Below are 26,471 nucleotides of genomic sequence, written 5' to 3' on the forward strand. Positions count from 1 at the left end.
TTATAGACAACTTAGACTTGGACAAACTTTATTGATCCACAAGGGAAATTGTTCCTATATTTTATAGGATATATAGAAAAGAATAGTACGACGAGGATTACTCATTTGAGTACAGGACTGAAAGTAACAGGACTGATATTTTAGAATAGAAATATCAAATACATGAAATATATAATTTATACTAATAGCGAGTTGTTTGGTTGGTTGGTATTTTCGAACATGCATACAGTTACAATGTAATACATCAGATAAGTCGAGTTGTTTCATTACAGCGTGTCCGAAAAGGAGTAGGAAGAAGAAGAGTTTATGTAATCCTAACCTTTTTCGTATCATAGCAGTTTTAACCCATTTTTTTGTTCTCTATTTGTAACACAGCAGTGAATAAATAAATGAATATAAAATGAGCAAGTAAATAATTATTAAATACATAAATAAACAATAAATTAAGTTGTGAGAAATAAATAGTTAAGTAATTTATGGTTCACCTATGAAATGAATAAAATTAACTTTAAAAAAAAATATTTTCAAGATGTTTATCTGATCTGATCTTCTTTGTACTTTGTGAACACTTTGATGTTCAACAGTTTGTTAAACTGGATCATATTAGTACATTGTTTTACTTCCTTGCTTAATACATTCCATAATTAAATTCCACATACTGATATGCTAAAGGTTTTAGGTGTTGTACGTGCATACAGATGTTTTAAATAATTGTTTTCTCGAAGGTTATATTTCTCCTCTTTTGTTGAAAATAATTGTTGTACATTCTTGGGTTGCAGGTTATAGTTTTCTATGTACATAATTTTTGCTGTTTGCAAATGCACTAAGTCATTGAATTTCAATATTTTCGATTCAATAAATAAAGGGTTTTAGTGTTCTCTATATCCAACATTGCATATTATCCTAACTGATCTTTTTTGTAACACCTTTAGTGAATGAAGTGTACTTTGGTAATTATTTCCCCATATTTCTATACAATAACTCAGATATGGTAACGCAAGCGAGCAGCAGAGTATATGGAGTGATTTTTGGCCAGAACATATTTTGCTTTATTCATAATTGACGTGTTTCTTGCTACTTTATGTTGTATAGTTTTTAACATGAGATTTCCAGTTCATTTTATCGTCTGTTATTACACCCAAAAACATTTAATTTATTTTACCCTTTCAATGTCTACTCCCTATTTGTATCTGTGTTTGACCTTCTTTTTTATTGTCACTGAATAACATTATTTTCGTTTTACTGAGATTCAAATATAGTCTGTGTTTGTCAAACCCATCCATCCATCCAGTTTCTACCGCTTGTCCCTCTCGGGGTGCTGAAGCCTATCCCAGCTGCATTCGGGCAGAAGGCGGGGTACACCCTGGACAAGTCGCCACCTCATCGCAGGGCCAACACAGATAGACAGACAACATTCACACTCACATTCACACACTAATGCCAATTTAGTGTTGCCAATCAGCCTATCCCCAGGTGCATGTCTTGTAAAAAAAAAAAAAAAAACATTTATGAAGGATTTAAATAATTATATTTCATAATTTTAGGAAGTGGGCACAGGGAGAAATTGTATTAATCTTTGAAATGATATATATTACATTTGCAATCAGACACCATCCTTCCATCCATTGTCTACCGCTTGTCCCTCTCTGGGTCGCGGTGGGTGCTGGAGCCTATCCCATCTGCATTCGGGCGGAAAGCGGGGTACACCCTGGACAAGTCACCACCTCATCGCAGGGCCAACAACACAGATAGACAGACAACTTTCACACTCACATTCACACACTAGGGCCAATTTAGTGTTGCCAATCAACTTATCCCCAGGTGCATGTCTTTGGAGGTGGGAGGAAGCCGGAGTTCCTGGGGAGAACCCACACAATCATGGGGAGAACATGCAAAGTCCACACAGAAATATCCGAGCCCGGGTTTGAACCCAGGACCTTCTTATTTTGAGGCATACTGGACACTTATCTTCATAAAATTAAAATATTTTACACACAATTTTATTCTGCATTTATAAACTATTTAGTTAATATAAGTTAATATTATAATGCTTCACTAGGGTGTCAAATATTACTATTCAACTGTTCTTACTATATATATTTTTATTACAGTCATAAAAACAACTTAAAAATAGCTGTCTGATGTGACGTATTTAGGATAGGATAGACTTTATTCATCCCACAATGGGGAAATTATCTAGTTGCAGAGTCCCCAGTAGCCTCTATGACAAAATTATTACGTGTACACTGAACTAATATAAATTCATTTGAATGAACCTGAACAAAAAAAAAGCCTCAAGTCATACAATATTTTAATAATTTTTAATAAATTCTCATAAAAAATGGTTTGGTCCACACCGTGGTTCGTTCTCCCCGCCATGGTTCTTCCTCATCACAATTAAGTGAGTGCAAGCAAACTCCAGCAGCGTTAGGATGCCCCCCCCAAAAAAGTCCCGATATCAGAAAAAAGTTGGGAAGGAGGCCAGGAGTAAGAGCAACACAGCAGTGGCACAGGACATTGAGCAACGTTCCGGTGCGTGCTTGCGAAATGTTGTGTCCACTGAGCACAGCAAATAATATGGTGTGCACAAAATCAAATCCCATCTGAACTCTAAACAAAATAAACTCATGTCAATTTGTTCTTTAGGAGTTTGCAATGTAACAATTTGAGTGACAGGTGACAACAAGTGGCCACAACAGATGAAACAATGCTCATGACGTCAACACTGTTTAAATATTGTAACGTCTGTCGAGACGCTTTAAGGAGGACATGAACTCCATCGATAACTTTATTGAGCAAAATTGTTAATATTCGGCTGTAACCACACCAAAAACAAAAACATTTATCAAGCAAAACTGGTCATTGTCTGCTGTACAAACCAGGCTTAAACCAACTCTTTACCATGTGCACTCATGGCACACATCACTGCCAGTGATGCGTTTATGGGCAACAAAAAAGTTGGACAACTTTAACAATATGACTCCCCATATATTCTTCTGTCATTTATTAAGAATGTGAACTTATGGAGTAGAGGAACTCACACCGATATTCTTTCAGAGGACCCAGAATTCTGAGCAACGGCCCTGTGTCTCATGATCAATATTGCAGTCAATCAATCAATCAATCAATCAATGTTTAATTATATAGCCCTAAATTACGAGTGTCTCAAAGGGCTGCACAAGCCACAACGACATAAGGGCAAGTAAAAACTCAACCCAAAGGGATGACAATGAGAAACCTTGGAGGGGACCGCAGATGTGGGGACCCATCCCACCCCCCTCAAAGATAATACCCAAATTCTTTACCAAGTCGCCTTGTGTAATTGTTTGGTTGTCAAATGTGGTATTATTAAATAGGTGTCGGTGTCTAGCAGGACCGATAATCAGCATTTCCGTTTTCTTAGCGTTGAGTTGCAAAAAGTTAGCGGACATCCATTGTTTAATTTCATTAAGACAAGCCTCCAGCTGACTACAATCTGGCGTGTTGGTCAGCTTTAGGGGCATATAGAGTGGGAGTCATCAGCATAACAGTGAAAGCTAACACCGTATTTGCGTATGATGTCACCTAGCGGCAGCATGTAGATGCTGAAGAGTGCAGGGCCAAGAACCGAACCCTGGGGAACTCCGCACGTTACCCTAACATACTCCGAGGACTCATTGTTATAGGAGACGCACTGCATCCTGTCAGTAAGATAAGAGTTAAACCAAGACAAGGCTAAGTCTGACATACCAATACGTGTTTTGATATGCTCTAATAAAATATTATGATCGACGGTATCGAAAACAGCGCTAAGATCAAGAAGCAGCAACATGGATGACGCATCAGCATCCAACGTTAGCAATAGATCATTAGTCAATTTTGCGAGGGCTGTCTCCGTTTGATTGATTTGATTGACAGTGACTTACTCGATGGATAGTTTGTTTGGTCGTTCCCACTTGATTTGGGTAAGCACGCCATTTATTTTTCGGCATAGCTTGGGTCCAAGTTCCACATTTGCAGTATCAAGTCACGCCAACCTCACTCTCTCATTTTCCATCTGCTCCAACGTTTCACCCTTCCTTTTGTTTTCGCGCTACTATGGAAACTGAAATAAATTCGCTGAGGAAAGAAGTTCCGGTATTGCTTAAAATGACCAAAATACGGTAAATATTGTACATATTACGTATTGTTATGAACGTGTCTCTTATTATATTATATATAGACTGGCAGCGTGTATGTAAAATGTTGATGGAGGGTTTTGAAGTTGTTTTAGAGGGCTTTGAAGGCTACAATGGTGACTCTCATTAGCCGCATCTTGAAAGCGTTTTTTATCGTCTTGAAAATAAAAACCGACGATGACTACTTTGGGACAAATGATCCAGAACCTTACATTTTTGAGTCTCAATATAAGGAGGAGGAGCTACAAGTTTTAGAAGCTGATTGATAAGCAGATCCAGCAAGTAGCACTATTGCTAAGTGCTACTTATATATATATATATATATATTTATATATATATATATATACTTATATATATATATATATATTATATTATATATATATATATAATATATATATATATATATATATATATATATATATATATATATATATATATATATATATATATATATATTATATTATATATATATATATAATATATATATATATATATATATATATATATATATATATATATATATATACTTATATATATATATATATATATATATATATATATATATATACTTATATATATATATATATATATATATATATATATATATATATATATATATATATATATATATATATATATATATATATATATAAATATACCTTGCGAACATAATAAAACAATAACTTACTGTACAATGTGTCTCACTGGGATTGAGACTGATGGGATGTTCATATCTTCTTGTTTATATGAAGAATTTATTATAATACTCACACAGGTGGAAAAAAAAAAAAAAAAAAAGAAAAGAAAAGATGGGTGCAAACGAGCATCTTTTTATGTCTTTCTCGTGATCTCTGGGTCAAAGTTGAATGTCAAAGTTGACCAACTTCTCGGCTAATGGCCTCAACTTTTTACTTTACAAGTGGGAGGCATGATTTATGATCTAGAATGTATTTTTTTTTACCAGCTCAGAGGTGTTGCTGCAGCAGAGTATTATTGGCGTTTTTTTAGAGGGCTTTATGGGCACAATAAATGACTCTCATCAGCTGCATAGTTAGCCACCTAATACTTGTTGTGTATTACAAGTTAGAGTGCATTATAAAAGAAAGATGTGTTCTTGTCTTACCTAAGTGTTAGGCAAAATTCCAAAAAAGTGTGGTTTCTCTTTAAGAACCAACAATGCAAAATGTAAATTAACATCTTGATCAGGAGTGTATATCAATTGTATTTAACCTGAAACAGAGCTGTGTTTTAGAGCTTCTTAAATGTTTTAGAAATGGTGTGAGACTTCTTGTTGTGTGTAAATGTTCTAATTTGTCTTGTAGGGTACAAGTGGAAGCGATAACAATCGAGCAGGGCCAAAAGGAGACCCTGGTGATGCTGGACCAGCGGTAAAAATCCTCTAGTGTATTTCTTGAAATGTATTTACTTGCATCATAGTTTAGTTCACTGTTCTACTGTTGTTTGGGAATAATAGGGAGAGCCTGGTGAGGATGGAAACATAGGAACAGCTGGAGAAGCAGGAAGAAGGGTACCGTTCATCCATCCATTGTCTTATGTGCATGTATTTCTTGTATGAATCCATGTATTATTTTTTTCTGTATTAGGGAGCTGATGGCCGAAGAGGTGCACCAGGACAAGCTGTAAATCATTTTGGAATAATTTTATTCAACATCTTATTGCAGTATGTCTCCTGACAAATGCTGTTTGTTTTCAAGGGTAATCGAGGACCGCCAGGTGTTGATGGTGTGAGGGGAGAAGCTGGTATTGGAGGGTCCAGAGTAAGTTTTGGAATGACTTTCAAGACTGTAACTGCGTTCTTTACTTTTCAATACACTTTCATGAGGACTTTGTGGGGTTTGATGGGTTGAAAAAAATAGGCTTTTGTGGGTCCTTTATGCTGCCACTGATGGGCTCAACTACAGTCGTGGTCAAAAGTTTACATACACTTGTAAAGAACATAATGTCATGGCTGTCTTGAGTTTCCAATAATTTCTACGACTCTTATTTTTTTGTGATAGAGTGATTGGAGCACATACTTGTTTGCCACAAAAAACATTCACGAGGTTTGGTTATTTTATGAATTTATTGTGTGTATACTGAAAATGTGACCAAATCTGCTGGGTCAAAAGTATACATACAGCAATATTAATATTTTGTTACATTCTCTTGGCAAGTTTCACTGCAATAATAGAATAGGCACAATAAGGCGCTTTTGCTAGCTTTGCAAGCTTCTGGTTGAATTTTTGACCACTCCTCTTGACAAAATTGGTGCAGTTCAGCTAAATTTGTTGGTTTTCTGACATGGACTTATTTCTTCAACTTTTGACCACAACTGTATCTCATATTAATCCTTAGTGCGGTGCTTCTTAATAATTTTCTGTCATAACACACAACCCCACGGGGGCTAAACATGTTCATGCCCCCTGGATCTAAATACTATTGAGAAATGTACATTATGTATTTGTAAGCCAGTTGTCGATGAGCACTTGCTCCAAATAAAGAGCTGATTCTACGAAAGGATATTATATAATCTACATATTTCCTGCTCAGCCTGCTGATTCATTCTAGCACTGCTGCCACCGAGCTGGAGGCTTGTGCATTATTCAAGCATGAATAAAGTACTAATACTGAAAGCTCCCCCTGGCTATCATGGCCACCCCAACACCTCATCGCATTTCCCTAATGAAATGTATAATTAGAGAAAGGATCTCAAACTCAATTTACCTGGAGACCGCTGGAGATAGAGTTTGGGTGAGGCTGGGCCGGCCAAAGTATTCAATTCAGAATCACGTTTTAACCATCTGACTAAATGTGTTAATTACTTCTACTATGTAACTGTAGGCCTTAAGCAATTATAAATATTTATTTTTTAATATTTTGACACTGTTGAGTTCCCCATGAGATGGTCAGAGACACTTCTGCTTGCTTACAGGAAGCTGTTCTTTGTGTCGCAAAATGTGTGTTTGTTGTGCTGTCATTTTTGTGTTGCACCGTTATTGTGGTTAGTATCTAGTGGGATATAAGATTCTTATATATAAGGACCATATATTTAAGTATTACATGCCACGGGTACACAATTACACAAATTACTAAGTTAAGTAGAGGGCCACAAAACATCAAGTTTGAGATTCCTGTCTTAGACGGTTTCCTTGCATCAGTACCAGTGGAAGTGTCAGCCTATGGTCCATTACTTTGTACTCATTAGGCTAAAGGTGGTCCTCAGTCTACATGCAAGTTGAGTTTTAGGGTAAGTTTGAATTTATACTAAAATATATCTAAAAAAAAAACACCAGTCAATAACACTGTACACTTGAAGTACTTAACATATAAATAAAATACAGTCATACAAAGATGAAGATGACAGTTGTTTTTCTCTTTGCAAAATAAGAATAGTTTATGGGACTGTGTATAGAACAGGAAATGCGGAGGACCTGGGGCAATTATGTTTTGTTTTTGTTCTGTGGCGTCTTCTTTGCCTGTGCTCTGAATGTAGATGTATGCATTCAAACTATGAAGTAATGCATTGAAAATATGAAGTCATATTTGCAAACTATGACATAATAAATTCCACCTATAAAATTAGATTTTCAAACTATGAAGTAATATTTTTAAACTATTTAGTAATATTCCAACTATAAGGTCATATTTTCAAACTATGAAGTAACATTCTTTAATTATAAAGTAATTATGATGTAATATATTCAAAATACAAAGTAACATATTAAAACTATAAAGTAATATTGTTAAGCTATGTAGTAATATTTTCAAACTATGACACAATATTCTAAAACTATAAAGGTGTAGATTCAAACTATGAAGTAATATACTCAAACTATGGAGTAGTATATTCAAACTATGAAGTAATATATTCAAACTATAAAGTGATATATTCAAACTTTGAAGTAATATATTCAAACTTGAAGTATTATGTTCAAACTGTGAAGTAATATATTCAAACTATGACATAATATTCTCAAACTATGAAGTAATATATTCAAAATATTAAATAATATACTCAAATGATGATGTAATATTGTCAAATTATAAAATTATATAGGGACAAGCACTGGAAAATGAATGGAAGGATGGCTATTCAAACTATGAAGTAATATATTGTGAAGTAATATACGCATGCTATGAAGTAATATGTAGAAGAGTAAAAACTTAATTTGTTTTTCATAATATAAATAATAATGAAATGTGGACTTCATTTGTGTTCAATAGGGTCCACCAGGACCAAACGGTGCACCAGGACCAAGAGGCGAAGATGGAAATCCTGGACCTAGAGTAAGTACCCCTTAAAACATTGAATGTCTCCATTTTACAAATAAAGAGAATTAACAATTGTAGATACTAAAAATTAACAGATAACGTATGTAGTGATGATTGAAAGAAAAATTTGGAAATACAACTAATAATGGATCATTTGACAGAAATAGAGCAAGTAAGAATGAATAAAATAATGCATCAAAATAAAGATTTTAAAAGTAGATATTAAGTTAAAAGAAATCACACAGAATACATTATGGATTACAATATTTACATAATCTAATGGAGGAAATGATGGAAGGAAAAAAGTGTGCGAGTAATAGGAGTCTATAAAATTACATTATTTGGGATTATTTGGTTATTGACTATTATGTATTTGTTTATAGTCAGTGTGATGAAAAGATTCCAGGTGCAGTTGTTGTTCAATAATGTTTGATATTGTTTTATATTTTATAGTGTTTCATCACGTCATTATCAGTCACGTACTACTGTAATTTTCGGAATATATGGCGCATTTAAACTTATTTCAGTTTCTCAAAAATCAACAGTGCGCCTTTTAACCCAATTTGCCTAATGTAAGGATTAATTGTGTTTACCAACCTCGAAGCTATTTTATTTTGCATATGGTGTAATGATAAGTGTGATCAGTAGATGGCGGTCACACATAAGAAATATGTGTGGACTGCAGGCTGACGGCTGTTGAATACATGACTGTAGCAAGTACAGGTTCGCAAGAGAGCCCAAAACTTTTATGTTTCAGTAGGAATATAGAACATTACACACAACGCTAAAAAAAAAGTAAAAATGTTTTAGTATGATTTTGGTAAGCTACGAAGCCGCTTGATGGATTCAATCAATCAAAGTTTATTTACATAGCCCTGAACCACAAGTTAAAGTTAAAGTACCCATGATTGTCACACACACACTAGGTGTGGCGAAATTATTCTCTGCATTTGACCCATCACCCTTGAGTCATACCAAAGACTATAAAAATGGGACCCATTACCTCCCTGCTTGACACTCAGCATCAAGGGTTGGAATTGGGGGTTAAATCACCAAAAATGATTGTCAGGCCCGGCCACCGCTGCTGTTCACTGCTAAGTGTCTCAAAGGGCTGCACAAGCCACAATGACATCCTCGGCTCAGATCCCACATCAGGGCAAAAAAAACTTAACCCAATGGGCACAATGAGAAACCTCGGAGGGGACTGTCTTAGTAACACTCTTAATGTGTGACTCAAATGAGAGAGTTAAGTCGAAGATAATACAGAGATTCTTTACCGAGTCGCTTTGTGTAATTGTTTGGTTGTCAAATGTTAAAGTGGTATTATTAATAAGGTGCCGGAGTCTAACAGGACTGATAATCAGCATTTCCGGGTTTTTTTGTTGAGTTGCAAAATGTTAGTGGACATCTATTGTTTAATTTCATTTAGACACACATCCAGGTCACTACAATCTGGCGTGTTGGTCAGCTTTAGGGGAGAGTTGGGTGTCATCAGCATAACAGTGAGAGCTCACACCGTATTTGCGTATGATGTCACCTAGCGGCAGCATGTAGATGCTGAAGAGTGCAGGGCAAAGAACCGAACCCTGTGGAACTCCGCACGTTACATTAACTTACTCCGAGGTCACATTGTTATGGGAAATGCACTGCATCCTGTCAGTAAGATAGAAGTTAAAACAAGAAAAGGCTAAGTCTGACATACCAATATGTGTTTTAATACATTCTAATAAAATGTTATGATCGACGGTATCGCGAGCAGCGCTAAGATCAAGTAGCAGCAACATGGATGACGCAACAGCATCAATAGTTACCAATAGATCATTAGTCAATTTTGCGAGGGCTGTCTGCGTAGAGTGATTTGCCCTGAAACAGAAATTAAAGTGTTCACAGAGATTGTTAGACACTAAGTGTTCATTTAGCTGCTGTGCAACAATGGAACAAGGATTTTCGAGATAAAGGGAAGGTGGGACACCGGCCGATAGTTTACCATGTGGTCAGGATCGAGGTTAGGTCTTTTGAGCAGAGGAATGAATAACCGCTTTTTTTAATGCTAGGGGAACAGTGCCAGAGGAAAGTGATAAATTTATAATATTTAGCACTGATGGTCCTAATATTACAAACAGATCCTTGATAAGTGGGTCAAGTAAACAAGTTGTTTGTTTTGTCCCATTTACACGTCCCAGGAGTTCCCCTAGTGTTATTTAATCAAAAAGAGAGACATTATTTTGGAGAGCAATATCCGTCGTATATACATTCATATCTATGTTAATAGATTGTTGATGGATGGTCTGAAAAAGCTGGTAATTAAAAGTTACTTGAGTATTACATTTGCTTTTATAAATACTAATAACAAGTTACTCGTGTGATATTTGTTTTTATAAATACAAATAAGTTACCCATGTGTAATATTTGCTTTTATAAATACTAATAAGTTATTCATGTGTGATATTTGCTTTTATGAATATTAGTAACAAGTTACTCATGTGTAATATTTGCTTTTATAAATACTAATAAAGATTTATTCATGTGTGATATTTGCTTTTCAGGGTCCTGGAGGAAGTCCGGGTGCTGGCGGAGACAAGGGAAGAAGAGGAGCTGTGGGTCGTAAGGTACTGAGCGGAAAAAATGTATTTTTAACAACTTGTTTCATTTGTAAACTATTTATGGTTGAAATTTTCCTGGCTCATGTTAGCAAGCACACAAGTTGTCTTGTCTTGTAAAAAAAATATCACAGGAAAAAAACATCTGAATTAAAGTCTAAAAGGGAAGAAGTGTTGAACTCTTTGGTTTTTGTGTCTTATGGTGTCATTGCTTACGTGTGTATTTGTCTAATTGTGTGTGTACCTGTATGTGTAGGGAGAGCCTGGAGAACCAGGAGTCAAGGGTGTTTTCGGACCCCTAGGACCCCGTGGAGAGCCCGTAAGAATAAAAACACTCATAATACACGATATAATACTACTACTGTACTGTATTACTAATAAAAGCACTCATAATCAGTGTTAATATCACATGAAGCGTTTTGGTGTCCTTTAGTATTTATTTAATAACATTATTTTAGTTTTTTTTACAGGAAAAACACTTTTTTAAGTATGCATTTATTTGCGTCCTTAAAGGAGTAACTGCAGCCTTTCTCCAATGAGCACACTTTCGGTGGTTAAAAAAAAAGTAGTTTCAATGTTCTGTATGCGTTGTGCTCTATGTGCTATAGATTTGCCGGTATATAAGTCGTACCCACTAACTTTTAGAAAAAGGGGGAAAAAATCCATCTATTAGCCACACCGGACTATAAGTTGCAGCTATATACGTTGTGAAATTAGTTAACTACACACAAAGATTTCATAAATGTTTATTTACATACCTTAATTGTTTCCAAACGGTGTCTGCAACATGGCAGTAAAACAGATGATCAAACAAAACAGAAGTCATTGTCATGGACTCACTAGCTGCGGAAGCTCGCTCTCCAATCAGCTAAACAGACTCAATAACTCCACTGTGACGTTTTGGTACATTTACTGAGTAATTGATGAAACTGAAACAATACAAAATTATTACAGCGTTGTAAGTTACTGTAATAATACTAACACAGACACTTGTAAACATGTTAGCATATTAGCTAATTCTAACGATGCTATGTTGATTACATTATGATAGCACATACAAATATGCATGAACAAACTCCTTCAGATCGCACACAGGCCGGTTTAGAAAGAATGAATAGTTTTAGTTATATTGTAAAACTTGCTTGGAATGATGAATGAAGAATCCATACGAGTGGTAACGCTATGGACAAACGATAACTCACCTTTTCAGTGCATTTTCTTGTGTTTGATGAAAACTATTTGCAATATGGCCATTATCTGAGAAATATCCTTTAATCAGCTGCACCGTTTTATAAGCCGCAGGGTACAAAGTGTAGCAAAAAAGTAGCGGCTTATAGTTCAGAATTTACGGTAGATGCACTGTTGCTAAATTTCCCATAAAAAGCAATACATGTCTCCTGCATGTTTGAAAACATATACAAACACCACAGGTAGGAGCATGAAAACATGAATGTACAGTAAATTAGAGTGTCTCTGTGGTGATGTCTCTTATAGTACATGCAAAATCTTCATTTAAATAATGCAGTCTGCACCACTTTTCAAATGCACACGCAGTGTTAGTAAATTTCACCCAACACGCCCCCCAACAGTACACACTATTTTATATGTTGCACACGCTGTTCAGCACGTGGTAGTTGGATCTTATTAAATCAAGCAGTATGTTTCCCAGCTGGCCTGGGAATGTACTCATATAATATAATGAAATGTACTCATATAATATGATGAAAGCACTCACTGTATTACTAAGGGAATCTCTCATAATACTCAATAAAATATTACTACTATACTGTGTTACTAATGGAATCACTCATAATATACATTATACTGCATTATAGAATGAAACATTCATAATACACAATATAATATTGCTACTACTGTACTGTATTACTAATGAAAGCACTCATAAAACACAATATATTAATAATAATACTACAGTCTATACTGTATTACTACAGTATTTCCTGCTAGTAAATGTTAGCGTTATGTTGTTTATGAAATATGCATTTCACCTGATGTGTTTCCTCCTAAGGGTGAAGATGGCAGAGATGGTTTTGGTGTTGCTGGGAACAATGGAAGGAAGGTAATTCACTTTTAAGACATTTAGTGAACACTTTATGATCTCAAATAACTGTTTATTTTTCTTTGTAGGGCGACGAAGGCTTTCCAGGCTTTCCAGGGCCAAAGGTAAATACGAAACCTAATTTATCACCAACATTGCTGTATAATTTATATTTATTAGAAGTAATATTTAAGTAATTCCAAAGTTTCCCCTAAACTGCTAAGATATCTGTGGCGGTGGGGGCGTGGTTATGGGCGTAGTCAGCATGACGTCATTAATTAATTTGCATAATTTGCCATGATGATACGATTTCCTTTAAAAAGACTCAAAAATGTATCCATACATTTAAAACATATCTGTTATTATTAAATAGTGTTAGAATATTTTTCTATCGTTTTGCCATATTTTCATTTGTTGCTGCTTTTTATACAAAGTACTTTGTTGAGATTTTTTCAAGTGTTTTCAGACTTTTAACTATTTTTTTTTTTATTAAAAACAATTATCAACACATCTATCATCTTCTTCTGGTGTTATTATAGAATATACTCGTGTTTAGAAACCCTACTTCTGTCCCTCGATGTCCCTGAGGAAAGAAAAGAGCCGCAGTGACATCACATTTGCTTCGCGCTGTTGCTCTAAATTCTCTTCTTAAAAGCCGCCACTGTCCTCTATATGTTTGCACATTTTGTAGATGGGTATATCTGCAATATATATAAAAATCCAGTCCAAATCGCAGACATGCTGACAACGCTCCAGACAATGGTGTGTGTTTTCGGTAGCGCCGTTTTCAGTGATCAAAGTCTCGTCAAGTTTTCGGTACATCACTTGTCAGTAAAGTGCAAATAATAGGCTATATATATATGAATTCATACTGTAACAACCAGCTAATTTTAATGTATTATGTTTGTGTGGTTTGGATATGATGTCAGTCTGTCCCATTTTAACAAAAAAACTTCCCAAACACACCGTGTTCTCGCCGAATCCCCTGAAAGGGGATTGGGCGAGAACAAGGAAGTGTTGTTGTGTGTCCGGGGAAGCACGGACTCTACAGAGATGAAAGTGGAGGTAAAACCTGTAGGATTTGTGCCATTGTTTCTTATCATAAAATTGGTAATAAAAGTTAAAAATAGAAACGGACTTTGTGTGATTTCTTCTAGGGGCTACAATATATCATATTACTTTAATTAAAAACAACAACCTCATTTTGAAGGTGTGGCGGTAATAAAAATGCAGTTGGGGTGCGCCACTTTCAATTACATTAAGGGAAAACCCTGCATTCTTATAGGACTACCTGCTTTCTGGTTCCTCTTCGGACACCTTCATTTATGAATATTTTGTATTTTTAATTTCTCTTCTAACACCTTCATTTATGAAAATTCTACCTTTCTGATCCCTCTTCTAACGCCACCATTTATGAAAATTCTACCTTTTTGATCCTACTTCTAAAACCATATTTATGAATATTCTATCTTTGTGATCCATCTTCCGACACCATTATTTGTTAATTTTTTACCTTTCTGATCCCTTTTCTAATACCATGATTTGTTAATATTCTAACTTTCAGATCTGTCTTCTATCAACATAATGTATGATTATTTTACCTTTCTGTTCCTTTTTCTGACAGCATAATTTATGAATATTGTCCTTTCTAATCCCTGTTCTAACAATATAATGTATACATGTTCTGCCTTAATGATCCCTCTTCTAACAACATCTTTTGTGATTATTGTACCTTTCTTTTCCCTTTTTTGACAACATAATGTATGAATATTCTACCTTTCTGATCCCTCATCTAACAATACAATTTATAAATATTCTGCCTTTTTGATCCCTCTTCTAACAACATCATTTATGACGATTGTACCTTTCTGATCCCTCTTCTAACACTACAGGGAGCTGCTGGTAACGCAGGTGTCAAAGGTGGACCAGGTTCAAGAGGAAACCGTGGACAGAGGGTAAACTGCAGTATTATGTTATTACTTTTGCTGTGTGTATGTATCAGTGTAGTTACAAAGTAAAAATACTATATGTTGCTGATAAATTCAATTGTATGAGCACACTAATAAACACCTGTCTAGTATAAAGTACAGAGAAGTTATACTTGAGTAAAAGTAAAGATACTATTCACGAAAATGACTGAATGACTTTTGTGTACTTGCAAGACAGGTGTGTATAAGTATGTTCAAAGTATTGAATTAAAGCGTATGTTCCACAGTGGTGTGATACAGTAATTGTTCATGACAAACAAAATTTACATTTAGGGACATACAGCATGTTCATGAATAAACTTTGTCCATAAATAAACTATGTTCATGAATAAACTACTATATGACCATGAATAAAGTACAGTATTTCACATGCACTATGATAGTTTCATAAACATAATTTGTTTTAATTTGTCTTTTCTCCAGGGCGTCTCTGGAAATCCTGGTACACCAGGACAGAAGGGAGAGGTTGGATATGCAGGGCCATATGTAAGCTAATTATACTTACATGACATATAAATATTTTCTAAACATTTTACAAAATCAAATTGATCTACTTTCCCAGTGAAAATGTATATTGATTAAATAAGTTTCACAATTTTTGTGCAGCTGTTAATATCACAATTTTTTTTTTTAATCCTTAGGGTCAAAAAGGACCGAGAGGACCAGGTGTTGTGGTATGTACTCTAATGTACTCTAACAGCTTTAAGATCATGTACTCATAATTTCAATATCACTTCTTTTTTCCTCAGCAATGTGACCTTGTCAAGAAGATCAGAGACAACTGTCGTATGTATCAGATTTTTACACGTTTAAAATTCAGTACCTTTACATTCCCTAAAAAATAAAAAATAAATCACATGAATTGTGTTAAAAACTACAGAAGATTAAATAAGTCTATATTTATAACCAGATATAAAGTTACTTGTTTGATAAGTGATAAGATGAAGACACTTTTAATATGGGACATGAAACATTAAACCATATTTTAACTGCAAAAATTAGAATTAGTTACTGTCAAACAATAAACATAACATACATGTTATCAAAAGATTAATTGCACGGTTGCTGTGTGTTAATTTGGAATAATCACCATTAATTATCATTAATTTGTCATTTATACTAATGGTGTTGCCTTTTGTATGAGCAAAGAGAGTGAAGAACAAGGGGGAAAAATGCACTTCACGTGTTTATTTAACATACAGTACTTATGAGGAGTGCCCAGATAGAACTGTTTCACCTTCGATGTGATAGCAATATTTGAGCCTTGAGTATTGGCGGATACCAATATTGATCCGATATAACACATTGAGTCATGAACACTCTAACTACTGGCAAATTTCCCTTAAAAATAAACCTTGATGTGACTTTTCATCAACATACATTGTGCTTTCAAATAAAACATTTTAAAAAAAATTCCTGTATGACATTCGGAAATATTGAGGTATTTTTTTAAAGTTAATTTAATTTATAAAGGCAAGTAATTTACTGTGATTAATCATATTTAATCACAATTCAAAAGTGTGATTTATTTGATTTAAAAGAAATGAATTGTTTGAGAGCACTAATTAAAACATTAGTACATGTAAAACCTGTAAAAAGATATGTTATTATTTGAGCTGTAAAACGTAGCTGTTAGCATGTAGCATTCTCTGACCTCAGTGACCTCAATCGCTTCCTAATGTTTAGGAGGCACACAGCTATGGAATTAAAGATTTGAGGTAGAATTATAAAACAACTACTTTGGAAATGTAAAGGGTGTTTTTTTTAGTGAATGTAAACGTAATCATTGATAACAACGGAGTTGGTTTAATCACATTCTTTGTTTCACTTTCTCTACCAGCTTGCTGTTATGGTAAGTCCCACAATAACAAATATATAATTGAACAAGATAATTTTACTGCGTTTTTTTTTTTTGTTCCAGGTAAGCAGGAATGTCCTCTTTACCCAACCGAGCTGGCTTTTGCTCTGGACGCTTCCAACGACGTCGGCCGTCCCGCCTTCAACAACATGCGTGACACGGCTTTGAGACTGGTCCGAGACATCACCATAGCTGAGAGCAACTGTCCTAGAGGAGCTCGTGTTGCGTTGACTCTGTACAACAGTGAAGTGACCACTGAGGTCCGATTTGCAGATGCGCTTAAGAAACGAGCGTTGGTTCAACGCATGGAAGGATTGCAGACGCTGCAGACCAACAAAAAGCGTAGCTTAGAGACGGCCATGAGCTTTGTAGCCCAGAACACTTTTAAACGCGTGCGTAGCGGCTTCCTCATGAGGAAGGTAGCCATATTTTTTGTGGGGGGCTCAGTCAGTAACACACAAGCGGTGACCAATGCAGCTCTCCGCCTTCACGACGCTGGAATTGCAACCTTGTTTTTGGTCCGAAGCGAGGACCGAGCACTCAGTCGAGCATTGCAGGTCAAAACAAAAGCACATTTGTTATGAATTACAACAATACATCTCATATGTTATTTGTTTTTGTCAACAGGTCAACAACACAGCACTAGCTCAGGTGATCGTCTTGCCAAATTCTGGAAGTGCACAATACAACTCAGTCATGGACAAAGTCCTCAACTGCCATGTTTGTCTCGGTAAGATCATTGAAAGACATGTCCGAACTTTGAGGCACACCTGCTAAGTACTTCTCCACCAGCACTGGTTTACAATACTACTTATTGTATTTACTGCTCACCATTGGTGTCATTAGGCTTATTTTAGGGGGGCTGAAGCCCCCTTAAAATATTCTTAAGCCCCCTAAATAATTTAGTGTGATTTTATTTTTTATTTTTTTTAAACAAAAAATTGACAAAAAATTCAATATAAATATGCAGTAATGTGAGTTTATATAAATAGTAATATGGATTAGCTGTCATTATTCCTTATGATTATAAATTATTAGACCCCTTTGTCAGCGCTTATTATCCAATCCAATCCGTTCCATCAGTAACACCCGCATTTCTATACTGAAAATCCAGTCCACGTTTTCACAAGGTCGAGCCAGACCGCAGCACGTCCTGTAGTGTTTATGGGAGTAAACTCAGAAATAAACATGTTCCAATTTGAGTCGTCTCAGTACTGGCACATTTGTGGCAATTTCAAGGATTCTGTGCAATCAAAGTCAACATTTTCTGAACGGTGGAAAAGATTATGAAAGAAGATGTCCCCCGTAGTTTTGGGGACATTTGCCTCAATGTCTGCTCCGAAGAGCGTATTGGTAACCAGTGGTGGAACATTGATTGACGTGAGTTCCTAAAACATTATTTTCGCCTGTTTCTGCTAATTTCAATCAACTATTTATTTTGTAACCGTCTATTTTGGTGAATAAAGATGACGCTTTTCGCCATTATGCGACCGGAGCGCGGGAGAGTTCAAGCTGAAGTCGCATCATAACACTATCTGATTGATTTGTAACATAAAACTCCTAATAATAATGTCTATAATATTGCTGACAGAAAAATAACCGTATGATAAGTAAATCACACTACTACAGCTACATAAACTTAATTTATTGTATTGCGTTTAATAGCCTTAGTTTTAGAATAGTGTTTTGGGGGCTCTGAAGACTGAATGCACCGACAGACTCATTGTCAAAAAGGTAGAGTTCTATGGGTGTTTTTTTTATCTTCACTTTTATCGTTTTCACCATAAATGGCAGGTTATTGTGATAGTCCATATCTGTCTGGCTTCCTCCCACCTCCAAAGACATGCAACCGGGGATAGGTTGATTGACAACACTAAATTGGCCCTAGTGTGTGAATTTGAGTGTGAATGTTGTTTGTCTGTCTGTGTTGACACTGCGATGAGGTGGAAACTTGACCAGGGAGAACCCTGCCTTCCGCCTGAGTTTAGCTGGCATCGGCTCCAGCCCCCTTGCGACCCCAACAGGGTCAAACGTTCGAAAATGGATGGATGTATGGATGGATACTGTTTGAGGGAGCGTGTCTTTTTGCAGCTCTGTGGAGTGGTGTGGGGTGGGAGGATGTCCCTTGACCAATCACAACAGAGTAGGCATTGTCAGGGAGGAGGCCAAGAGGAGAATAATACAGATTACAGATGTACACAACATGATATTTATGTAGTAATTTACTATACTTCACTGAGATTAAATATCATTTGAAGAGGCAGAAATTAGTAGAATGTAAACTTTAACAAACTGATGTAAACATCTTGTGATCAGTGTGTACCTTTTGAATTTGTGGATATTAAATGTACAATATAACTATACAAATATCCATCATTGTGCCTTTGCAGACGTCTGCTCTCCAGATCAAATGTGTGATTACATACCCCCAGCGACTGGTCGAGACAGGAGGTCTTTCGCCACAGATGTGGACATCGACATGGCGTTTGTCATAGACAGCTCGGAAACGACATACCCCACCGTCTTTACGGAGATCAAACGCTACATAGCACACATGGTGGAGCATCTTCAAGTGTCCTCCAATCCTACAACGTCCGCTCACCATGCCAGAGTCACAGTCATTCAACAAGCGCCCTATGAGTTCGTCCAAAATAAGACCAGCTTACCCATCCATGTAGACATCGGTTTGACGGAGCACCAGTCAGCTCAAGGGATTATCAAGTTTCTAATGGAGAAGACACCCCAGTTAGAGGGGGGCCGCTCGTTGGCAGCAGCAATGGAGTCGACCTTGGACGAAGTTTTTGAGAAAGCACCGCTCCAACGTCCTCGGAAAGTCCTCATGTTCTTTGTGACAGGAAGTGTGGAAGAGCAGGAGGAACATCTGGTCCGTGTTGCCACTGATGTCAAGTGCAGAGGCTACTTTTTGGTCATCATGGCCGTCGGAGAGAAACTGAGTGCTGTGGACGCCCGAGTTTTGTCACGCATGGCCAGTGAGCCGTCAGACGTTTTCTTTAAGAGACTGGACACCAGCTCACACTTTTATGACAAACACTTGCAGAACTTTGGACAGCTGCTGCCAAAGTACATCAGCAGTAAGTTCAATCATCTTTCACCCTCTCTCCACCTGTCTCTGATATACCTTTGTACTTGGACCCAGTAAATAATAGGATTATTATTATTTCTTAAATTGTTAGTATTTTTTTATTAGTAGTATTATTATCACTATTTTATTGTTTCTACCACTGTTTAGTAATTTAGCTATTATTGCCACTATTTATTATTATTATTATTATTACTACAACTATTTATAATATTATTATTATCACTAAGATTACTATCATCATTATTATTATTATATCAGTATTAGTAATATGATATTATTAGTAAAACTATTATTATTACTATTAATATTAAGTGATTTATATTAGGTGATGTACAGTATAGGTGACATTTTGGAGTATTGTTCTTGTGACATCATTCACATTAATTAATATTTGTACAGTAATTGCAAAAATACGCCATTAATATCTTGTATGTGTTTGAAATTGATTGTTATTATTATTAACAACTTTGTTGACTATAAACTATAAAAGTGTGACCATTGTATGTTTGTTTCAGTGGAGAATGCGTTCTACATGTCTGCTGAAGTGTCCAAAAACTGCAAGTGGTTTCAGAGCGACCAACCCCTAAAAAACCCTTTTTCATCGTCACATTCAAAAGAGTATGGTTGTTTTTGCTAATAACATCATTGACAGCAGCACATATTTTTACATGTCCATAATGTCCTGTGATTTTTAGGAGCCATAAGAATCAACATGAACATCATCAAGTGTCTCATCAAGTCAAGCACGCAGGTGATACTTTGTTCGGTATAAATAAAGCTTGTCAAGCCTTAAAATTACAATTCAAATAAATAATTACTAAATATTTTTATTTGATATGATAATATAACATGTGTTTTCAATGCAATGTATTTATTTGAATATGATTATTTTATGTTAAATATATATTCTATATAGTGGATTACATTTGATGATTTAATGAAACTTTGTCATATGTATGCAAAAAAATATATATGTGTATGCGTCACTAATTCATAAAGTTCATAACATTTCTTACTTTACTAATTAATCTTAAAACTAATTGTTTTCCACCATTAGATGAGCTTCACGTGTCCAATGTGACCTCCAGCAGTCTGAAGTTGCGCTGGAACGACATAGACGCCAAACACGTGGTGTACTATGAAGTGGTGCTGATGCGGTTGCGTGACCACGCATTGGTGCTGAAGACCAACGTTTCTGCCCCACAGCTTGCTATCGACCGCTTGGAAAGTGGTCAGGCATATCACGCCGTGGTCACAGCCTATGCGGCCGATGGTCACATGATCTCCACTCACAAAGGCATCATCACCACCAGTATGTTCACCAAGCAGCTTTAATGTGGAACTTGATGTTGTTGTGTTTCACCATTGACAAATCATGTGTCAATTACAGAGGCAGTAGAGAGTGGAACCATCAAGCAGGTGACCAATCCAATAAATACCACACCACTGGACCAACCACAGACAGGTCAGTGTCTTACATTTACAGGGTTATTTAAAAGTCATTAAATGGATTTAGCAAAAATTAAGGTCTTAAAAAAATGGCATTAAAAAATATTAATTACGACGTTAAATAAGGTCATACAATTATAGGCCTGGGCCAATAGTCAATAAGTCAATTAATTGAACAACAAATGAAATTGATAAATTGCTATGTCCGTGTGTGTTGTGGGATACAAGGACAGAGAACCCTCTGTGGAATGGATACAAGAAGTCTCACTCTGTGCACCGCTTTCAGCACCTCAGCATGTCAGTAGAATTAAATGAACAGAGTGAAGCTACTTGTCAGTTATCCAGAGTCTTTGTTTTGGTATGAACAGGTCAGACCGCTGGCTTACACATACAGAATACATGGACATCAGTAGTGGGAAGCACTGATAGTAAAGCCAAAGCCAAATGTCCCTGTGTAGGAATAGCTTATCTTCAAACTGAATGGGCAACATGAGCCCATCAGCATGTACGCATGATGGCATTGGCAACAAAAAAGACATAAAACAAACCACCCGACCCATTTTTTCCAACTATGGTAAAAAAAACTGCACGTTAAGATGTTCAATATGTATTGAAGTGCAATTTTTGCTAATAGAGATTGAGAATGCATTTGATTTTTTATGTTTGTTCACCCATTTAGGATAATTAAGTTATTGACCTTCCAATTGCAATGGTAAAAAATTCTACAGTAATGAAATATATGTTTATTGCGTTTAGAAGGGTTACTTGCATAGTTATTATTATATGTTATGATTACATTAGTGCTTAATGTGGCCACAGTTAATGTACATTTATCAACTATTCAAAATTATCATTGTCAAATGTTTACATAAAGAAAATTGTCTGCTTTTAACTATAGATAACAATCTGCAGTAGAACATAGGCATTACATTTGTTTTAAGTTGCATTGAAAAACATTTCTTTACATTTGCTGATACCTGCAGAAATCCTGATTTATATACAATCTTAACAATACTATAGGAAGTACAACTAGCACTGTTCAACACATATATATATATATATATATATATATATATATATATATATATGTATACTGCATGTGTGTATAGACAGTACATACTGTATGTATCACTGGCGGCTGCTGGTTTTTAAAGTTGAGGAAGCTCATTTTCACCTACTCTCGAAACTTGAGTCCAGTCCAATAAAAGACAAAATATATAAGGATGCTAGATTTTACAAAGAAAACATCACTTAGAGGATTGTAAAATCCTCGTTAGCAACTCGGAGCAATAGAATGAAACTTGTTGATTAACTAATTTTGTTGTCAATTACAAAAAGATTCAGCCTCAGACATATCATCCAATGATCATGCCGCAGCTCGGCGCTCAGGCCAGCAAAGGCCACGCATACTTTCCATACACTTTCAGTGACTCTCAGCGTCCGATGGGCAGGACAAAGCCAAGCATTTATTCAATGACTGTCCAGTTTGGCTGCAGTGGAGCAACTCACTCTGTGCTTCCCCAATGAAGTCAATGGACGCTCAGCTTCAACACTGTTTAATGCACTGTGACACAACCACAACGAATGAGAAGAAATGATAAATAGCTGATTCTCAACAAAAGTTGAATGCTTTCTAGCGCATATTTAGTCAATGAAATGTAAACATATTTGACCTTTTTTTTTACATTTTAAGGGGAGCTAAGCTTTTCCTTGCAGTCTGAGAGCAATCAGTACTGACATGAATGTATATGCTGTATGTGTTTATATTGTATGGGTATGTATATATTGTATATTGTATATTATATGTTTATATTGATATATTTGTTGAAATGTGTTTTCAGTGTCAGAACTTGACCATAAAGGGCAGCAGGTTGAAAAGGTGCAGATCCACTCGGATAAAAGTAAGCTAATTCCCTTCATCACAGCTACAATAACATTTACTTTAAACACTTAGGGCCTGATTTACTAAAGGTTTACGTTTTATAAAACACGTGCCAACTTGACAGCACACACAAAGCTGATCTACTAAATGTGTGCAAAGAAGTTTTGTGTCTGTTAAGTGAGCAGAATAAGGAGCGCAATTCATTTTGCGCATTTTGCGTCTTTGTAAATATCCTCAATAAATGGTGATCATCAGAACGCCCACAATACTGGGAGGAAAAGATACACATATATTATACAGCTTGTACAATGTGATTTATCAACTGTAATCACCGTTTTGCGAGCACTGTTTAGCGTTTTTTTCACTGTGTCTGCAAAGTATGCGGAAACTAACAGTTACGCACAGGGCTGTGAAAAAAAGCCGATGATGGACAGAGAACCCTCCGTCCTACGTGTGTGTGCCAACACTCAACGTATTTGTACTGTTATAAATAAATAAATAATAGACATACCGTTTATTTAGCAACATCCTTTTATAGTTTTATAGCTGCTGGATGACTTAAGGAGCTGATTAAATCAAATTCAATTGATACGTTTTGATGTCTGCTGGCGTTTTTTTTAATGCTGTTAGTTTATGTGAAAAAAAGTTCTTGCAATATGCATTTTCATACATATTCTTTTTCACATTCACAGTCAGTGCCGCGCCAGCTCCCAAGAGCGCACTGGAAAAAAAAAGTGGTTTCTATTGTACAAAAACCAAAACCAGTGAAGTTGGCACGTTTTGTAAATTGTAAATAAAAACAGAATACAATGATTTGCGAATCCTTTTCAACTTATATTCAATTGAATAGACTGTAAAGACAAGATATTTAATGTTCAAACTGAGAAACTTAATTTTTTTTTGCAAATAATCATCCATCCATCCATTTTCTACCGCTTATCCCTTTCGGGGTAACTTAGAATTTAATGGCAGCAACACATTGCAAAAAAGTTGGCACAGGGGCATTTTTACCACTTTCCTTTTAACAACACTCAGTAAATGTTTGGGAACTGAGGAGACCAATTTTTGAAGCTTTTCAGGTGGAATTCTTTCCCATTCTTGCTTGATGTACAGCTTAAGTTGTTCAACAGTCCGGGGTCTCCGTTGTGGTTTTTTAGGCTTCATAATGCGCCACACATTTTCAATGGGAGACAGGTCTGGACTACAGGCAGGCCAGTCTAGTACCCGCACTCTTTTACTATGAGGCCACGCTGTTGTAACACGTGGCTTGGCATTGTCTTGCTGAAATAAGCAGGGGCATCCTTGATAACATTACTTGGATGGCAACATATGTTGCGCCAAAACCTGTATGAACCTTTCAGCATTAATGGTGCCTTCACAGATGTGTGAGTTACCCATGCCTTGGGCACTAATACACCCCCATACCAACACAGATGCTGGCTTTTGAACTTTGCACCTTTAACAGTCCGGATGGTTATTTTTCTGTTTGTTCCGGAGGACACGACGTCCACAGTTTCCAAAAACAATTTGGAATGTGGTCTCGTCAGACCACAGAACACTTTTCCACTTTGCATCAGTCCATCATAGATGAGTTTGGGCCCAGCGAAGCGTTTCTGGGTGTTGTTGATAAATGGCTTTCGCTTTGCATAGTACAGTTTTAACTTGCACTTACAGATGTAGCGATGAACTGTAGTTACTGACTGTGGTTTTCTGAAGTGTTCCAGAGCCCATGTGGTGATATCCTTTACACACTGATGTCGTTTTTTGATGCAGTACCGCCAAAGGATCAAAGGTCACGGCCTTGCTGTTTACGTGCAGTGATTTCTCCAGATTCTATGAAACTTTTGATGATATTACGGAACGTAGATGGTGAAATCCCTAAATTCCTTGCAATAGCTGGTTGAGAAATGATGTTCTTAAACTATTTGCTCAGGCATTTGTTCACAAAGTGGTGACCCTCACCCCATCCTTGTTTGTGAATGACTGAGCATTTCATGGATGCTGTTTTTATACCCAATCATGGCACCTACCTGTTCCCAATGAGCCTGTTCACCAGTGGGATGTTTCAAATAAGTGTTTGATGGACATTCCTCAACTTTCTCAGTTTTTTTTGCCACTTTTGCCAGCTTCTTTGAAACACGTTGCAGGCATCAAATTCCAAATGAGCTAATATTTGCAAAAAATAACGTTTTCCAGTTCGAACGTTAAGTATCTTGTATTTGCAGTCTATTCAATTGAATATAGGTTGAAAAGGATTTGGCAATCATCGTATTCTGTTTTTATTTACGATTTACACAACGTGCCATCTTCACTGGTTTTGGGTTTTGTAGATGCACCGCAGGAGACAGGACTGCTGGTTTCCGAAATGCCCATAAAAGTGGTACATGTCTGCAGCTTGTTTGAAAACACTGCAAAATCCGCATGATAAAAGGAATGTGCAGTAAATGATAGAGTGTCTTATTTAAATACGCAAAATCCTTATTTAAATAAGGCGGTCTTCAGCAGTTATGAATAGCAATCGCAGTGTTAGTAGATCACACGCAACATGCCCACATACACATACTAATTTTGATATTTGTACAGTTCAGTAACAATACATTAAATAATTATAACACAGACTGTTTATAGTACAATAATAATACATGTACTTATTATAATACATTAGGAATGTAACGTATAAAAATCTTACGGTACGACATTGTCACGGTATTAAGGCCATGGTACAATATTATTGTGGTGTGTGTACAAAAAAAAGGATGGTAAAAATGTCATATTGTGTAACATGAAGTGGTAGGAATGTTTAGGATTAACACACTAACTGTAATTGAAAACAAACATAATCCTCAAATGTTTAAATTGTATTTATTATTATTTTTAAGTGCAAAGAATTGTGCTGGAACATCCATTGTTTCAAGCAATTATTAACAAAAACTTATAGTTGGGTGCCTTTAAAGTGACAATGTAAACAACTTGTGTAAAACAATAATGTTCCCTTTAGTGTCTTTCAACTTTTACTTTATGAGAAGCAGTGTGCTCCACCGTGGACATTTTTATATCAGTCTGGAAAATTATTTTTCTCAGAAAAGTTAACAAATTATATAAC

The 26,471-nt window shown here is 35.9% G+C and overlaps 1 protein-coding gene across 2 annotated transcripts in view; it reads left to right on the forward strand.

The window, feature by feature from the left end:
• LOC133663380 (collagen alpha-3(VI) chain-like) overlaps window positions 1-26,471 on the forward strand; it is a 124,656-nt gene that overhangs the window by 94,262 nt on the left and 3,923 nt on the right. For both annotated transcript variants that reach the window (XM_062067805.1, XM_062067806.1), the window contains 22 exons: window positions 5,480-5,545; window positions 5,632-5,685; window positions 5,762-5,797; window positions 5,873-5,935; window positions 8,382-8,444; window positions 10,976-11,038; window positions 11,286-11,348; window positions 13,059-13,109; window positions 13,178-13,213; window positions 14,981-15,043; window positions 15,500-15,562; window positions 15,718-15,750; window positions 15,826-15,862; window positions 16,917-16,928; window positions 16,998-17,491; window positions 17,562-17,664; window positions 19,325-20,026; window positions 20,553-20,655; window positions 20,733-20,788; window positions 21,095-21,349; window positions 21,428-21,502; window positions 23,328-23,387. In XM_062067805.1, coding sequence (XP_061923789.1) covers window positions 5,480-5,545; window positions 5,632-5,685; window positions 5,762-5,797; window positions 5,873-5,935; window positions 8,382-8,444; window positions 10,976-11,038; window positions 11,286-11,348; window positions 13,059-13,109; window positions 13,178-13,213; window positions 14,981-15,043; window positions 15,500-15,562; window positions 15,718-15,750; window positions 15,826-15,862; window positions 16,917-16,928; window positions 16,998-17,491; window positions 17,562-17,664; window positions 19,325-20,026; window positions 20,553-20,655; window positions 20,733-20,788; window positions 21,095-21,349; window positions 21,428-21,502; window positions 23,328-23,387 — 2,551 coding nt within the window. The remainder of the gene's footprint in view (window positions 1-5,479; window positions 5,546-5,631; window positions 5,686-5,761; window positions 5,798-5,872; window positions 5,936-8,381; window positions 8,445-10,975; window positions 11,039-11,285; window positions 11,349-13,058; window positions 13,110-13,177; window positions 13,214-14,980; window positions 15,044-15,499; window positions 15,563-15,717; window positions 15,751-15,825; window positions 15,863-16,916; window positions 16,929-16,997; window positions 17,492-17,561; window positions 17,665-19,324; window positions 20,027-20,552; window positions 20,656-20,732; window positions 20,789-21,094; window positions 21,350-21,427; window positions 21,503-23,327; window positions 23,388-26,471) is intronic.

The sequence above is a fragment of the Entelurus aequoreus genome, linkage group LG13, assembly GCF_033978785.1.
Source record: "Entelurus aequoreus isolate RoL-2023_Sb linkage group LG13, RoL_Eaeq_v1.1, whole genome shotgun sequence".
Taxonomy (NCBI): Eukaryota; Metazoa; Chordata; class Actinopteri; order Syngnathiformes; family Syngnathidae; genus Entelurus; species Entelurus aequoreus.